Source organism: Bubalus kerabau, chromosome 12 (assembly GCF_029407905.1).
Source record: "Bubalus kerabau isolate K-KA32 ecotype Philippines breed swamp buffalo chromosome 12, PCC_UOA_SB_1v2, whole genome shotgun sequence".
Taxonomy (NCBI): domain Eukaryota; kingdom Metazoa; phylum Chordata; class Mammalia; order Artiodactyla; family Bovidae; genus Bubalus; species Bubalus kerabau.
In genome coordinates this window covers 27,940,056-27,958,863 of record NC_073635.1, presented here as the reverse complement: position 1 = coordinate 27,958,863, position 18,808 = coordinate 27,940,056, and the positions used below count along the sequence as shown (strand labels likewise).

At 37.6% G+C, this 18,808-nt stretch overlaps 1 protein-coding gene across 1 annotated transcript; it reads left to right on the top strand.

Moving 5' to 3' along the window:
• The first annotated feature begins 435 nt into the window (after positions 1–435).
• RFC3 (replication factor C subunit 3) lies at positions 436–17,947 on the top strand. Its single transcript, XM_055542375.1, has 9 exons — positions 436–630; positions 2,339–2,476; positions 2,922–2,989; positions 6,392–6,489; positions 10,372–10,553; positions 11,597–11,733; positions 11,823–11,921; positions 16,110–16,179; positions 17,659–17,947. Exons 1-9 carry the CDS (start codon positions 544–546, stop codon positions 17,848–17,850), a joined length of 1,071 nt encoding a protein of 356 aa, XP_055398350.1. The 5' UTR covers positions 436–543; the 3' UTR covers positions 17,851–17,947.
• Positions 17,948–18,808: the final 861 nt, after the last annotated feature.

The window sequence follows — 18,808 nt, the reverse complement described above, 5'->3', positions numbered from 1 at the left end:
GAATCTTGAGGAATGGAGGTCAGGAAAGGTAATGAAGATTACCTCTTAATTTTAGCGGTTTACTCAATAGAACTTGTTTTGGTCCCTGCCACGTGAGACAAGTCCCAAGTCGGATATATTCTGGTGCCAAATATAGAACTCCACAAGGTAAATAGTTGGTAGGTTTCGATGGAAGGAACGAGTGAATGAATGAACGAATGAAATGAGTTCAGAATGGTGGTGTCTCTGAAGTACCCAGATTTGACTCCTAGAGTATCAGAGACAATTTTCCAGTTTTGCTTAATAATTCCTGTACTATGATAAGGGTGAGAACAAAGAGTAAATTATTAAATAAAACAATGAACAGTAATAAATAGGCCTGTCCAACATTGCGACCAATTTTGTCCAAACTAGGCTTCCGTAGTCTTTCCGTGCCTAACTACGCGAACACGCCGGTAGGGATGTCGCGAGATTTGGAGCTCGCGGGAAAACTTATTTGCGGGTCCGTGAGAGGGGTGCCCGCGCGGGACATTCGAGTGTCTGACCCTGGGAACTCGGGCTGGAATGAGCCTCTGGGTGGACAAATACCGGCCCTGCTCCTTGGGACAGCTGGATTATCACAAGGAGCAGGCGGCCCAGCTGCGCAACCTGGTGAGTCGGCGGGACGGGGCGGAAAGAGCCGGGGGAGGGGAGGTGCGCCACTCCGGGGTTTCGCGCCCCTCGAGAGCGGAGCTTCGCCCTCCGGCTTTAGAAGGTGTAAAGTGCTGTAGAGAACAGTAAAACAGGGACGGGGACAGACTGTGGGGCCGGGGACTGTGCTTGCAAACAAAGAAAGTCTCCCTGAGGACTGTCCTCTTTGATTTTCTTAACCATGGGATATATTTTATTTCCTTTGTCCCGTTTTTTATTGTATAGGGTTTGGAATAAATATTTGGACAGAGATTTAATATGTTAGTCTTGAGTTAATAGATTTACTTTTCAAAAGTATTCACCTGTTTACGTTTTAATCTTCAACTTAATAAAACTGAAACACTTGCAGCATAACTTTTATTTTTGCTGAGATCGAAATTTAAAAAATGAAGGCTGTATTTGTGGAGCACCTCCTTTTTCCATGCACTGTATTAGGTGAATAGTTCCTTTCCTTGACACTTGATCTATCGCTGGAACTTCTTTCAGTGCCAGCGATAGATAAGTTTGTAAAGTATTAAAGTTCACTTAACAGCACTTCTGTTGATACTTCTTTATTTTTAAATGGTTATTTATAAAATTACACTCCACAAGATTTTATGCTTTTCAGAAGGTTAAGGTCTGTGTCTTGTCATTTTTATAACCTTCCCAGCACTGATCCCCAGGCCTGACTGAGCATCAGAATCACCTGTGAACATATTTAAAACACGTAGTGTTCTGTAATACAGAACTGTCAGCATCCTACTCCGTTCTTTTGCTCTTAACATGTGAGATTAACAGACCTGACTTCCGGCTCCCTGCATCTGCACTTGCTAGAGGCTTTTTCTTGCTGACACCTCTAAGCAGATTTGAAATGCCAGGGAATTAACACCTTCTCCCCCATTTTCTTTCCCAAACTAGCAAAGGTTTGAGGAGAGGTAATGTATCATACTCCAGCTTCCCCATTCCTTGGGTGGTTTAATACTGTAATGTATTTTCACACTGGCTTCAGGTGTATCCCCAGCAGGATCAAGCTCCAGATGTCCAGAGTGGTTTTTAAGTTGATAACACTTGTTGGCTACCTTCCTTTCCCCACTTTACTTTCCTTCTCCCCTACAAAGTTTTCCTTTACCTTCCAAATAAAACCAAATGCACTCATTTCTCATCCAAGGGACTCTTTGTATAAGTGCGAACTACGGCAGTCATCACAGTCTCAGTTATTGAATCTTAATCTTGTGAATGGAGTCCTGGACTTAATCAGTCTTTTATTATAAGTATTTTAAAGCACATCTGATAGTCAGCCAGGTTTGGGATTTCTTGCTTTCTAGCATATAGTGTTGTATCTTACATGTACTGTGCTAGATATATAAGTTCAGTTCAGTCGCTCAGTTGTGCCTGACTCTTTGCGACCTCGTGAATCGCAGCACACCAGGCCTCCGTGTCCATCACCAACTCCCGGAGTTTACCCAGACTCATGTCCATTGAGTCGGTGATGCCATCCAGCCTATACAGCATTAATTCCGGGGGAATAATCGATTTCATAAGTTAAAGATATGTCTGTCTCTGTGTTCATTCACACACACATGTTTTCGAACTTTCCTTGAGACATAAAATATTTCATACATAAAAAGTAGTTTCTACACGTAGGAGCAGTGGCTTCTCTAGGGAAAATGCCTTATCCTTTTTATTCCAGGTACAATGTGGTGACTTTCCTCATCTGTTAGTGTATGGACCATCAGGTGCTGGGAAAAAGACAAGAATTATGTGTATTCTACGTGAACTTTATGGTGTTGGAGTGGAAAAATTGAGAATTGAACATCAGACCATCACAGTAAGCATTTCACTTTGAAACAGAGAGAAATATATATGATTACCTCCTTTAAAAACAATTTTTATGAGAAACACAGACACTATTCAGTAATGTGTTATTAATAGTATGTGTTTATTTTTGTGTATTATCATGGAACAGGCTGTGAAAGGGCATATGCAGATTGTTTATAATGATCTGTTAACTGGGGATAGTTTGGAGGTTTCTGGAGGTAAAGGAAAAAAGTGATCCATGAAAAACAGGATGTGTGATATGACCTAGTGTATATAAAAACACATATGTTTACCTGCACATTAAGAATGGGGCTAACATTAGTGGTGATTATCTAAAGTTTTATTTCTTTAATAAGCATAAATTGTTTATATACTTAAAAAAAAAGAGTGAAATACAGATAATAGGAGAAATAGCCAGTAAATATTTTAAAAATAACTATTTTGTTTGTCCACAGACTCCATCGAAAAAGAAAATTGAAATTAGCACTATTGCAAGCAATTACCACCTTGAAGTTAATCCTAGGTAAGTGGATACTACATAGAAATAAGCATTTTTAGAATAGTGGTGTTCAGACTTCTTTTTTTAAAGAGTAGAATGCTTTTTTGATATAAAATCATGGATCCGATCAGGTCAGATCAGTCGCTCAGTCATGTCCAACTCTTTGCGACCCCGTGAATCACAGCACGCCAGGCCTCCCTGTCCATCACCAACTCCCGGAGTTCACTGAGACCCATGTCCATCGAGTCAGTGATGCCATCCAGCCATCTCATCCTCTGTCGTCCCCTTCTCTTGCCCCCAATCCCTCCCAGCATCAGAGTCTTTTCCAATGAGTCAACTCTTTGCATGAGGTGGCCAAAGTACTGGAGTTTCAGCTTTAGCATCATTCCTTCCAAAGAAATCCCAGGGCTGATCTCCGTAGAGAGAGACAAAATATAAAACGAATGAAAATGAAGCTGCCCTGTGTGAAACAGGGAGCCTAGAACCTTTCCACTTTCCCTTCTCTCTGAGACCCCTCCCCCAAGTCAAAAATTTTTAATAATTAAGTTCTTGCTCTATAAAGCTCTGTGTGTTACACAAAGTACTTTGAATAGTCAGTAAATTTTTGTTATATTGACTTATTCAGAACTGGTGAGCAAAGTATGTCTAAAAAGTTTGTAAATGCCTGAGAAAATGTTTTATAAAGTGAATTTGGGTTACTCGTTCATTCTTTCCATTTTCTTTCAGTTTTTGGATTAGAGGGTATATTGATCTAATAATATTGAGAAGGACATAATGGCTGTTTGAGAAAATAAACTAAAGCTGATTTCTTTGCCCTCTTTTTCTGATTAAGAGTTCTTCTGTAGCACAGATAGTCAATTGGAGATTAAGCTGTTTGTTTTTCAGGTGTTTGGAATTGAGATTCAACCTAAATAACCAGGTGACTTATTTTGGTTTGTGAGGTACAGGGCTTAAGTGCTAAAGCAATGTATTGGTATAAATGACTGGTAATGCCTATAAATCAACAGCTTACAGAGTTCTGTTTTGTATCCTGAACTTCATTTGCTTATCCCATCCCCTTTCTAAGACCTTGAATCAACTCTGCTGATACTGGGAACAACTTGTCTAGGCTTGTTCTCTCATACACCTTTGCTAGTTTGGGGATGGAGAAGAAGAATACAGATCAAATTTGTTTTAACAAGTTATTTTTATATTTTGAGTAGTTGTAGGTAACTAAGAAATTAGCTGTGACTAGGTATTGACTATGGAGAAGGCAATGGCACCCCACTCCAGTACTCCTGCCTGGAAAATCCCATGGACAGAGGAGCCTGGTAGGCTGCAGTCCATGGGGTCGCTAAGAGTCGGACACAACTGAGCAACTTCACTTTCACTTTTCACTTTCATGCACTGGAGAAGGAGATGGCAACCCACTCCAGTATTCCTGCCTGGAGAATCCCAGGGACGGCGGAGCCTAGTGGGCTCCCGTCTATGGGGTTGCACAGAGTCGGACACGACTGAAGCGACTTAGCAGCAGCAGCAGCAGGTATTAACTTTAGTGGATACAGAAGTGTCAAAGTATTTGGTACTGTTAATAGCTATGGCTCTTTTTAAGTGGCTTACTCCTTGGATGGAAAGTTATGACCAACCTAGACAGGATATTAAAAAGCAGAGATATTACTTTGTCAACAAAGGTCCATCTAGTCAAGGCTGTGGTTTTTACAGTAGTCATGTATGGATGTGAGAGTTGGACTATAAAGAAAGCTGAGCACCGAAGAATTGATGCTTTTGAACTGTGGTGTTGGAGAAGACTCTTGAGAGTCCCTTGGACTGCAAGGAGATCCAACTAGTCCATCCTAAAGGAGATCAGTCCTGGGTGTTCATTGGAAGGACTGATGTTGAAGCCGAAACTCCAATACTTTGGCCACCTGATGCGAAGAGCTGACTCATTTGAAAAGACCCTGATGCTGAGAAGGATTGAGGGCAGGAAGAGAAGGGGACGACAGAAGATGAGATGGTTGGATGGCATCACTGACTCAATTGACATGAGTTTGGGTACACTCTGGGAGTTGGTGATGGACAGGGAGACCTGGCGTGCTGTGATTCATGGGGTCGCAAAGAGTCAGACACAACTGAGTGACTGAACTGAACTGAAACTTAAGAACATGTTTGGTGTTTTCAGTTACGTTAATCAAATTGTAGTCGAGTATAGGAGTATGTTTCAGTTCAGTTCAGTCGCTCAGTTGTGTCCGACTTTGTGACCCCATGAACCGCAGCACGCCAGGCCTCCCTGTCCATCACCAACTTCCAGAGTCCACCCAAACCCATGTTCATTGTGTCAGTGATGCCATCCAACCATCTCATCCTCTGTCGTCCCCTTCTCCTCCTGCCCTCAATCTTTCCCAGCATCAGGGTCTTTTCAAATGAGTCAGCTCCTCACATCAGGTGGCCAAAGTATTGGAGTTTCAGCTTCAGCAACAGTCCCTCCAATGAACACCCAAGACTGATCTCCTTTAGGATGGACTGGTTGGATCTCCTTGCAGTCCAAGGGACTCTCAAGAGTCTTCTCCAACACCACAGTTCAAAAGCATCAATTCTTTGGTGCTCAGCTTTCTTTATAGTCCAACTCTCACATCCATACATGACCACTGGAAAAACCATAGACTAGACAGACCTTTGTTGGCAAAGTTATGGTTCTGCTTTTTAATATGCTGTCTAGGTTGGTCATAACTTTTCTTCCAAGGAGCAAACATCTTTTAATTTCATGGCTTTAGTCACCACCTACAGTGATTTTGGAGCTCAGAAAAATACAGTCAGCCACTGTTTGCACTGTTTCCCCATCTATTTGCCATGAAGTGATGGGACCAGATGCCATGATCTTCATTTTCTGAATGTTGAGCTTTAAGCCAACTTTTTCACTGTCCACTTTCACTTTCATCAAGAGGCTTTTGAGTTCCTCTTCACTTTCTGCCATAAGGGTGGTGTCATCTGCATATCTGAGGTGATTGGTATTTCTCCCGGCAATCTTGATTCCAGCTTGTGCTTCGTCCAGCCCAGCGTTTCTCATGATGTACTCTGCATAGAAGTTAAATAAGCAGGATGACAATATACACCCTCGACGTACTCCTTTTCCTATTTGGAACCAGTCTGTTGTTCCATGTCCAGTTCTAACTGTTGCTTCCTGACCTGCATACAGGTTTCTCAAGAGGCAGATCTGGTGGTCTGGTATTCCCATCTCTTTCACAATTTTCCACAGTTCATTGTGATCCACACAGTCATTAGTGATCCTGAAACACTTTACTTTTAAAGTTTTGTGAATGTAGTGTCACTCAGTTTGCTTAAAATTTTAATCACTGAAGATCTTCAAGATTTTTCTTAGCTTACAAATAAGGGTTAGTACTTATTAAATATTTACATGTATATATTTACCACTATTTTTATTTTGTATAGTGATGCTGGAAATAGCGATCGGGTAGTAATTCAGGAGATGTTGAAAACAGTGGCACAATCACAGCAACTTGAAACAAGCTCTCAAAAAGATTTTAAAGGTATGTGATAATTTTTTTTTTTCTTTGGATGAGGCAGGCACTTAAATTATAAGTAATGGGTATAAGAGGAAAATATAATGAGGAATGTAAATGCCAACCATTTAGCAAATATATTATTAAATCTGTTCTGTGCCAAGCACTATGCCACTTTTTTTTTTTTTTTTAATATGTAGACGTGAAGAAGAGAAACATAATCTGTGTGCTCCTAGGAATTTATAGTCTAATGGAGTTGAATTGTGTCAATAAGAGAACTGTTCGTGCCACCTATTTGTTATTTTAGAATTAGTAAAATATTTAGATGAGTAATGGAAAAAGAATTTAAAAAGGGAATTGCATGATTTACAAATAATGATTCTTTGAACAAAAGTTATATGTTCATTATTAAATATATTGCTAAACAAAAGAAAATTCAAATCAGCTATAATCCCACCATCCAGAGACCATTACTGTTAACATTTCCAGTATTATGTGCATAACACCATATATTTTTACAAGTTTTCTGATAGATATGCCAATATTTAATGTTTTTGACATATTTTGCCTGATTCTTCATTTGAAAAAAGATATAGTTTTGTGCTACTGCCAGCAGTATTTAGGAATGCCCATTTCTGTCTAACATTTATTATTTTTAATCCTTGTCAGTTTTAGTGGAGAAAATAAGCTATACTTTTTCTTTAGTGATTGTGATAATTTTACCTTTTTTTATTGCTCATTTTACTGTTTTGTGAATCATCTTATGTATTCCAGCCTATTTCTTATCTTTTCTCCTTAATCTCTACATTTCAAAATAGAAATTTTTTTTTTCAAATACTCTTTGTGGTCTTATAATTTTTATTCTTAGTTCTCATTATTATCTTACTGGATCGTCTAATGAAACCGCTTTGTATTTCTGGAGTAATCCTCACTACAGTTTTTAAAATATTGTGCTATTTTCTGCCTAGCAATTATTTAGTTTTGAATTATTTTTTTACTGCTATCCTGTCAGATATTGTGATTGATCTCCTTATTTTTATTTATTCTATTCAGTTTGTGTTTGATTTCCAGAATTTGTCATTGGGAATCATTGTCTTGGAAGAGAGCTTCATTTTGTTATTTTCAGTCCACTGCTCTGTCAGATCTTATTGCATCAAGGTCCCTTAGCTCTTGTTCATGAATTGAACACTATGGATGCTGTTCTCAGTTTGGCTCATATATTCAGTGTGCTTTTGTGGGTGATTTAAGGTTCTCGTGTTCTGAAGATATCCAAAAACTGGTGGATCCTAGCCACTTCTTCCCACACGTAGTTTCTTGTTCTCACTTACTTATATTTAGGGTTCTTGGGGACAGCTTGTCACCTAGTTTCAATGTAAATGTTGTCTTGGATCTTGGAATCTGTTCTTTTATGGGAGAGATTCAAATGCTGCACTGCTCTCACTGTCATCTTCTTGAAGTAATTTAATACAGTGCTGGATTCAGTCCCTATATACTGAATTTCTCAAACACTTTAAGGCCAATCCTTGATTATGACCAGGTAGAATCTTATTATACGAGTAACCAGGTATCTTTATCCCTTATTTGCTATATCTCTTGTGACAGTGTTTTCCAAAGTATATTCCTTAGAATGCTAAGATTTTATACAGAAGTATACACCTGAGTGAAATATTTTGGGTAAATGCAGCACACTATATCCTTGTCTTGGTGATTTTTACTGCATATAAGTATAAAAAGACTACAGTAGATTCTGCAACAAAATAACCTCTTTAACTTCATTATCCTAGTGTTTGATCTTAGATTTTTTTTTTTAGTATAAATTTATTTATTTTAATTGGAGGCTAATTACTTTACAATATTGTGTTGGTTTTGCCATACATTGACATGAATCTGCCACGGGTGTACATGTTTTCCCTATCCTGAACCCCCCTCCCATCTCCCTCCCCATACCATCCCTCTGGGTCATCCCAGTGCACCAGCCCCGAGCATCCTGTACTGTACCAGCATTGAACCTGGACTGGCGATTTGTTTCACATATGATATTATACATGTTTTAATGCCATTGTCCCAAATCATCCCACCCTCACCCTCTCCCACAGAGTCCAAAAGACTGTTCTATACATCTGTGTCTCTTTTGCTGTCTCGCATACAGGGTTATCATTACCATCTTTCTAAATTCCATATATATGCATTAGTATACTGTATTGGTGTTTTTCTTTCTGGTTTACTTCACTCTGTATACACTAATAATGAGAAAATAGAGAAATTAAGGAAATAATTCCATTCACCATTGCAATGAAAAGAATAAAATACTTAGGAATATACCTACCTAAAGAAACAAAGACATATATAGAAAATTATAAAACACTGGTGAAAGAAATCAAAGAGGACACTAATTGATGGAGAAATACACCGTGTTCATGGATCGGAAGAATCAATATAGTGAAAATGAGTATACTACTCAAAGCAATCTATAGATTCAATGCAATCCCTATCAAGCTACCAACAGTATTCTTCACAGAGCTAGAACAAATAATTTCACAATTTGTATGGAAATACAAAAAATCTCGAATAACCAAAGCAATCTTGAGAAAGAAGAATGGAACTGGAGGAATCAACCTGCCTGACATCAGCCACAGTCATCAAGACAGTATGGTACTGGCACAAAGACAGAAATATAGATCAATGGAACAGAATAGAAAGCCCAGAGGTAAATCCATGCACCTATGGACACCATATCTTTGACAAAGGAGGCAAGAATATACAATGGAGAAAAGACAATCTCTATAACAAGCAGTGCTGGGAAAACTGGTCAACCACTTGTAAAAGAATGAAACTAGACCACTTTCTAACACCATACACAAAAATAAACTCAAAATGGATTAAAGATCTAAACGTAAGACCAGAAACTATAAAACTCCTAGAGGAGAACATAGGCAAAAGACTGTCTGACATAAATCACAGCAGGATCCTCTATGACCCACCTCCCAGAATATTGGAAATAAAAGCAAAAATAAACAAATGGGACCTAATTAAACTTAAAAGCTTCTGCACAACAAAGGAAACTATAAGCAAGGTGAAAAGACAGCCTTCAGAATGGGAGAAAATAATAACAAATGAAGCAACTGACAAAGAATTAATCTCAAAAATATACAAGCAACTCCTGCAACTCAATTCCAGAAAAATTAACAACCCAATCAAAAAATGGGCCAAGGAACTAAACAGACATTTCTCCAAAGAAGACATACAGATGGCTAACAAACACATGAAAATTATCAGAGAAATGCAAATCAAAACCACAATGAGGTACCATATCATGCCAGTCAGAATGGCTGCTATCCAAAAGTCTACAAGCAATAAATGCTGGAGAGCGTGTGGAGAGAAGGGAACCCTCTTGCACTGTTGGTGGGAATGCAAACTAGTACAGCCACTATGGAGAACAGTGTGGAGGTTCCTTAAAAAACTGGAAACAGAGCTGCCATATGACCCAGCAATCCCACTGCTGGGCATACACACCGGGGAAACCAGAATTGAAAGAGACACGTGTACCCCAATATTCATCACAGCACTGTTTATAATAGTCAGGACATGGAAGCAACCTAGATGTCCATCAGCAGATGAATGGATAAGAAAGCTGTGGTACATAAACACAATGGAGTATTACTCAGCCATTAAAAAGAATACATTTGAATCAGTTCTAATGAGGTGGATGAAACTGGAGCCTATTATACAGAGTGAAGTAAGCTAGAATTTTTTTTTTAATAAAAATAAAATAAATTCTACCATACCTATAACTTTTGTATGTCTTCTCCAAAGGGAAAACTAGTATATTAGGCTTACTATTTAGGATTTCACTCTGAATAATGAGAAAGATAAATACTCAAAATTTTGTTTTGTTTCTCCTTGACTCAGTTGTGTTATTGACGGAAGTTGACAAACTCACTAAAGATGCTCAGCATGCCTTGCGCAGAACCATGGAAAAGTATATGTCCACCTGCAGATTGATCTTGTGTTGCAATTCTACATCTAAAGTGATACCACCTATTCGTAGTAGGTGCCTTGCAGTTCGTGTGCCTGCTCCCAGCATTGAAGATGTAAGTCAAGTAAAATTTTTCAGAAGAATTCAGTTCAGATTCCATGCATACTGTGTGTACATCCCTGTTGTGTTTGTTCTTGTAAAAACATAGTGAACTATGTCAGCAATTCAGAAATAGCTATGGCCTAGATGCTAACTCAAACCATTATAGTAGTAAATACTAGATATCAGTATATAGAAAATGTTCTTTTCTTTAAATTATCTTTTTCTTTAAATAGTAATTAAAAAAAAAAAAGTAGTAATTGTGGATTTTATAAAACTAAGGGAAAGCTAGTTATTTAGTGGCCTCTACCTCAACCTGACTTAATTGGCTTATAGAGGAGACTTGAATATTCAGGAAATAGATTTTGCAGGAAGATGATTTGGGAATTCCTAGTCCCTAGTTCAGAGACCAAAGTTAGTTTAAATCAACATAACGTGTATTTTTTTTTTTTTCTTTATCATTCTTAATGCTGCTGTTATGGCTAAGTTGCTTCAGTCATAGCATTCTTAATAGCTATCAGTAAAAATGCCAGTTTCTCACAATAAGCAAGTTTCTTCTGTTAATAGGTTTGGGGTGATTTTATGCAAAGTAGGGATAATAAGTGACATTGTATTGTGAGTTTCACTTGTAAAGATTTTGAGGGTTTTAGAGTTTAAAATGTTTATAAAGCAGCACCAGGTTACGTCTCTCCCATGAGTACCATTCACATCTTAGTGCCTGAATTGTGTCCAGTTATGCTTGTACAGCTCAACTTGGCAGCCTTGTGAGCAGTGTCTTTTCCACCAACCTGTGGCCCTTTGTCTCCCACTCCCTGCTGCCTCGAGGAGGCTGCCAGGCGTGGAACTGGGACCAGATCTTTCTCCAGGTGCCCATCTAGTTGCTGACTCTACCTGATAACTAGGTTAGACCCCTGGCTTCCTGCTGAAGGAACAGTGGATTAGGGTAGGGTAGTGACCAAAAAAAGAAAGGTTGGGGTTCTGTAACAATATTCCTAACAGAAATTGTCTCAGCATGCAGTTTGACAGATTGCTCATTTTTGTTAATTATTTTATTTGTAGATTTGCCATGTGTTATCTACTGTGTGTAAGAAGGAGGGTCTAAATCTTCCTCCACAACTGGCTCATAGACTTGCCGAGAAGTCCTGCAGAAATCTCAGAAAAGCTCTGCTTATGTGTGAAGCCTGCAGAGTGCAACAGTGAGTAAAAGGGGTCAGTTACTACAGGAATCATGTTGTGATACAAACCACTTTCATTTAATTTATTGTGTTCTCTTTTTGTCATGTAGATATCCTTTTACTGCAGATCAAGAAATCCCTGAAACAGATTGGGAGGTGTATCTGAGGGAGACTGCCAATGCTATTGTCAGTCAACAAACTCCACAGAGGTAACCACTATAAAAGATCACCATAAAAGTTTGATCACTGAGACAGTACAGATATTCTAAGTTCTGGATTAGCTGTTTTATACTGATACCATGCCATGTAGCATTATAATTAAATTTAAATTATAAAATACTATACTTCCAAAGAAAAAGTAGGGTTTTAGACATTTAATGGTTCAGAATAGTTGGTGTATGATATCATGGCTTTTAAGAAGCTACTGGCATGTAAGTATGGAACTTACACATAAATTGAAACAAATTTTGGAAGTTTAAGGTTTTTTTTTCCCCCTCAGAATCTTGGATGATTTAATATTAATGCATAGCATAATGTGTCTAGCTTTCTAATATTGAAGATAACACTGTATAACTTTGTAATTGATGTGTTATAGAAAGACACTAGACTGTGTGTAGACTTCTAGTTCTTCTAATTTTTAGCTAAGTGTCCTTAAGCAGGTAACTTTATAAACTTAGAGCTTCAGCTTTTTCATTTGTATAATGAAGAGAGATTGTGTGATAGTGGTTTGAGAACTAGAAGACCCCATGCTCATGTGTGATGATAGGCTCCATTAAGAATAATACTGTGTATGTGCCGTCAGTATGTAGGAAGTGTTTTATGCATATCTGCTGCACAGATGTTTCTGTTTGCTTCTTGGGTCTCTTATTCAGTAGTAGACCATACTGAAAGTACTTCAACCACAGCCTGTTGGATTTGTTATGACTTTGATTGAGGAGGGCAATTGGCTGTTCTCCAAATCAAGAGTGACAGTCTTAAGGCTTGGTACTTTTGGAAAGTCTGGTGAAGGTCCCGTAAGCTCACTGAGACACAGTCTCCTACTTTTTTTGCCTGCCTGAAATGAGAAACCCATCTTTGGGCTTTAGAGAGGGTTATTGATTATTTTAGGAAACAGTCTAGATTGAGTGCAACCACTGAAATGTAAGCTTCCTTGGTTTACGTGAACATAATTGGGAGAAGGAATATACTGTGTTTCTCCTTTTGGGTGGTATATCTGAGAATTGTTATTTTTATAAGAAATTCTTCAAAGGAAATTGCAATATGTACTGTTGGACAACCATAATAGATGAGAGGAGGTGAATGGTCATAGAAAATCGGTACTTGATATTTTATCAAAGTTTGCATTGAATTCCTCTTCATCTATTTTAGTTGAAGAAATAGTTTTCGAAAAGTGCCAGATGTTTTAAGTAGATTCTTGAGAAAAGAAACCTTGACTTTAGGAAAAAGCGTGCATTCCATTTTGTAAATACTGTCAGGTAGTGAAGAAATCTCAAGTTTTAAGGAAATAAAAATCAAATGAAGCATGTCTTAGGAGCTTTTTACTTTTATAAAATATTTCCACACCAAAGGTGACTTTTCTTGTTTTTGTTCTGATTTTAAAGAAGAAAAATTGATGATAATAGTTGAACTTTCCCACTCTTAAAGAGATTTAGGTACAGATGTTGCAATATTTGACATTATTAAATGTTTTTTTAAGACTTAAGTTGATGATTACTTTTCTTAATTCTGCTGCTGCTGCCTGTTCCTCCAGTTTCCAAACAAATTTTGACAGCTCATAAATGAATTTGTCCCGAAGAAGTGCTGCTGTTCCCTATTTAGATTAACAGATTTGGGATTTGATGGCATTGTGTCTTTAAAGCAAAATATTCCTCTTAATTTCCGAAAGCCTTGAAGCTCCAGAAATACTAGGATGGCCAGTGTCATTTTGAACATTCGTCCGCCCAGTACCAATGACTCCTGATTTTTGACCGTGTAGTCTAGCTGTAATATTTATAGTCTTGATTCTTTTTTTTATACATGTTAGGAAATTTCTTATTTTCTAATGTGATATTTGTGATATGTGCTCAGTAGTGTCCAACTTTTTTTGACCCCGTAGACTGTAGCCCCGCAAGCTTCTCTGTCCGTGGAATTTTCTAGGCAAGAATACTGGAGTGAGTTGCCATTTCCTTCTCCAGGGGATCTGCCCGACCCAGGGATCCGAACCTGCATTTCTTGCATCTCCTGCCTTTGCAGGCAGGTTCTCTGCTCCACCTTTCTCATGTGAATAGCAGCTTATATCTGATGAGCAATTATTATGCTGACATTTACACTATTTCATTTAATTCAAATAACAGTCCTATGAGGAATGCATTATTACCATCTTACAGATAGAAAACTGATTCTTTGGGAGATTGTTGCTTTTTTTCAGGGACATTTGGTTAGTAAGAGGCAGAAGCAGTTCTAGAATACCATGTTTCTCTGATAGAATAATTTGTACTCATTATCACTTGTAACCTCCAAGAGATAATGACACCGGCTTAATAATGTAGACTATATTAATGTTTTAGAAATGAAATCATTAGAAATGAACTCAGACTAAGAGAAGCATGAGAGCATGTGTGAGATGCACACAGTATTGTTACAGTACAGTTTTATAGGTAAATATATTGTGAATCAGCTTTTCAGAAATAAGCTATATGCATTATTATTAAAATAATTTCATACCATCTGTCATTTATATGTTAAGAATCAGATTTTATTTGGGGTATATACTGTCATGTCCAAGAGACATTAAGGCCTTTGGAATCAGACTTGAGGTAACGCTGCTTCAACTATATAAGTTTTGCTGGAAGCTTAACCTCTCTGAACTTCATGTTCTCTTCAGTGAAAGAGACTTGTGTTTGTGAGAAATAGTGTACTGCAGTGAACCTCATACAGATAAGAGATTAAATAGAGGCTTTGGCAGACACTGGAAGGGTATGGGCTAAGACAAATTTGTGCTTAAATCATGGCTCTGCTATGGTTAACTTTGTCAGGTTATTTAAACCATCCGGGCCTTAGTTTTTTCTTAAAAAAAAAAAAAAATGGAGATAATGCCTCACCATAGCTGATATGGTGACTGAGTTAAATTATTGTCATAGTGTCTTGTGCAGAGCAGTTGCTCAAAAAATGCTAGTCTTTTTTTTCACTTTACTTAGTTTTATTGTGGCACACGGAGAAGGCAGTGGCACCCCACTCCAGTACTCTTGCCTGGAAAATCCCATGGATGGGGGAGCCTGGTGGGCTGCAGTCCACGGGGTCGCTAAGAGTCGGACACGACTGAGCGACTTCACTTTCACTTTTCACTTTCATACATTGGAGAAGGAAATGACAACCCACTCCAGTGTTCTTGCCTGGAGAGTCCCAGGGAAGGGGGAGCCTGGTGGGCTGCCATCTCTGGAGTTGCACAGAGTCGGACACGACTGAAGCGACTTAGCAGCAGCAGCAGCATTGTGGCACAACTTCATACTCCTAGAATCTCAGGAAGGGGGTCTTAACTTCTGCTTTGAAGAAATCTTTTAAAAATCACTTCCCTGATTGATCTGAAATATAGAACGTAATGTGGTCTTATTTTGGTAAAGATTCAGAACAATATTTTTTTTTAGGGGTAGGTAAGTATATTTATAAAGATTAAGTTACTTTTGTAAATAAAATTTGTCACTTTTGTTCCTGCTGTTTTAATATGTTACATGTGTATTTCCCTCATTAACCCTTTTTCTTCCTGAAAGTGTTACGAGAAGGGCCTAGAATTATGATCTTACAGAGCCCTCCAACAAATGGCCATATTCACTTAGCCAGCCTGGGTTTGTGCCCACCTGTACCCTCTTGTACTGCCCTTTCTATGACAAAACAGCTTTGTTTCTCTGCCATAATTTTTTTTTTTTTTACTTTGCAGTTGAGTTGATAACATTATGTTATATTCATGGTTATATTTTCTTTTCTTCTGTAATTGACTTATTATTTAATATTTTCATAACCATTTTCTCATTTCCTATGTATCATCTATCTGGAGAAGGAAAGAAAAATATTACTTGATGTATCATTAAAGTATATTAAAATTCATGGTGTGAATAAGCTCAACCCTTAACTATGCGTGAAGTCTTCTGTATTTTCAGTGTATATATATAAATACTGTGTGGGTGTGTGTCTATATGTAAATGAATATAAATGTTGTCTGACTTTAAGACAGTTGTATAATTTTATTTTAGAAAAATGAACTAAAGTTAGGAAAAGCTCCCATATATGTATCTTAAATATAATAAGCCATTGAAGAAAATGTTTGTATTGGGATGTGTAATTCTTAAAGTAAGGTGGCATAGTAGGTACTTGGAAAAATGATCTCCTGTTTTCATCACAAAGTATTATTTTGTTTTGTTCAGGCTCCTTGAAGTTCGTGGAAGACTGTATGAGCTTCTAACTCATTGTATTCCTCCTGAAATAATAATGAAGGTATTCTGATTTCAAATCTTGTACTGTCTATAACCATACAATTTGGTTTGATTATGTGGTATCATGGCTTTTGCTGCACAAAGATATATTGTCAGTTCTTTCTCTCCAGCTCATTAGTTCAGCAGATACTCAGTCCAAATTGTATGGAGCTTGTAAGGTGTGCCAGTCACCGTTAGGAGTGTGTTGAAGGAAACAAGGGTGGGCCTCCTCCAGAGAAGTTACATTTTGGTGAAATGGAATGGGAAACAAGAAGCAAGAGGATTTCAGAATGGTCTAAGTATTATAAAGGCAGTGACCAGGTGAAATGATAAAAATGGAGGGCTGAGTTATGGAAGATCAGTGATGGCTTCTGTGGAAGGTATGTTTAATCTGAAACTTGGAGAATTGAAAGATGGATCCATGCAAGTAGTCAGGGAATAGTATTAATATTTTAGACAGCAAGCCTCAGTGCACTTGAAAATTGAGGTTAAAGAAGGTGGTAGTGATTTGTGAGGGACGACTTTAGGTCTGGTCTAAACCTAATCAACTCTCTAGCTAGAAAGATATTGTAGATTAACTATTACATCTTAGGCAATACAAGACTTTTTATTTCTTTGTATTTATTAAAATTACATGAAAAAATTCAAATGATACTAAATATATCAAGTGAAAAGTGAAGATTCCCCCTTCTGTTTTCATAAGACCTCTTTTCAAGTCACATTGAATTGAGTCCATATATGTATGTTTTACGGAGAAGGCAATGGCACCCCACTCCAGTACTGTTGCCCGGAAAATCCCATGGATAGAGGAGCCTGGTAGGCTGCAGTCCATGGGGTCGCTAAGAGTCAGACACGACTGAGCAACTTCACTTTCACTTTCCACTTTCATGCATTGGAGAAGGAAATGGCAGCCCACTCCAGTGTTCTTGCCTGGAGAATCCCATGGACGGAGAAGCCTGGTAGGCTGCAGTCCATGGGGTCGCACAGAGTCGGACACAACTGAAGCGACGCAGTAATGTATGTTTCACAAAACTTTAGTGTCTTTTACACTATTTTGCTTTTTAAATTCAGCAGTGTAGTATGGATGCTGTTTCATGATAGTATAGATTTACCTCATTCTTTTTGGTACATGACTGGGATTTCATTGTATGACTATACCAGTTTTTTGGATATAACCCCTGTGTTACAACCTGAAGTGTTAGACTTCAGGTTGTCTACAGATTATTATAATTAATAATGTTACAGTAAGCATCTTTGTACTAAATCTTTGCACCCTTGTAGATTTAAGTATTTGAAGTTGAAATATGATAGATAACTACCACATTTTTACTCTATAGAATAGTATGTTCTTTTGGATAAAGTCTGCTGGTCCATCAAAAATAAAAAAGAGAACATATCAGTATTTAAGTTTCACTTCCTTTTTGAATAAGAAAAGTAAAGCGTGTTTAGCTAATATTTTTTTAATTATTACTTTTTAAAATTGCTATTTATCTTTCTTTAGGGCCTTCTCTCAGAACTTTTACATAATTGTGATGGACAACTGAAAGGAGAAGTGGCCCAGATGGCAGCTTACTATGAACATCGTCTACAACTGGGTAGCAAAGCCATTTATCACTTGGAAGCGTTTGTGGCCAAATTTATGGCACTTTATAAGAAGTTCATGGAGGATGGATTGGAAGGCATGATATTCTGACATCTCTCAGTAATTCTTCCTAATATTTCTCAGTATCATCATTTATGTTCAGTTTATATTGGAGGAGCTACAGGTAAAATAAACTAACATTATTTAATTATGTGTTATTTGTGTTGTTTTTTTTTTTTGGGAGGGGGAAGGTAGTAATTCCTCTGAATTATTAATCATTATTCTCTGAGTTAAATAACTGCTCCTGTACTATTGAAGTGTATTAAAAGGATACAACTGGAAACTGTAGAGTCTAGGAACATGATTTTAATTTACTTTAAAAGTATGTTTTCCAAGTATGCAGTATTGATCCTCCCATTTCCATCCACTCTCTCCCCTGCTGAAGGAAATTTACCTAAAAAATCAGGGTTTGTTTTCTTACCTCCAGATAACCATTTTTGGCCACAGGTACATAAATTTTTGCTTGGCAAGTCATTATCTTTAATCATATTTTCCCTCAAACAAGAATTATATTTTTGCAGCATATATAGGAATTAATTTTGAATTATAATAGCATGGGTATGGAGAAAATTGCATGGACCATCTGTTAAAACTGTAGAAATCCAGCTTTTAATTCAGTGATTCAGATTTGGTATAAGGTTGACTATTAAGAAATAAAGATCTTTTCATTAATACTTGAGAGTCTTAAAGAATATCCATCATATAGTTCTGAAGCAAAGGTATATTACTGTTGAAATTATTTTTTGAACAAGTATGCTCTTATATTGTTGGTCCTATTCTTTGGAACATTCTTTATTCAGAAATCTGGTTCATGGAACAAAGGGTTTGCTTGACAAAAGTCTATGACAAGCTCTATATAAGAATATTGGGAAGATCTGCTTTTGTAGCAGTTGGTGCTAAGCAATCAGGAAGTGTTTAATTGGCAAAGACACAGCTACACACTCACTGAAAAACCTAAACCTGGGAAACTGTTCAGGTTAAGAGGAATGATGGTTGCCCTTTTTATGGC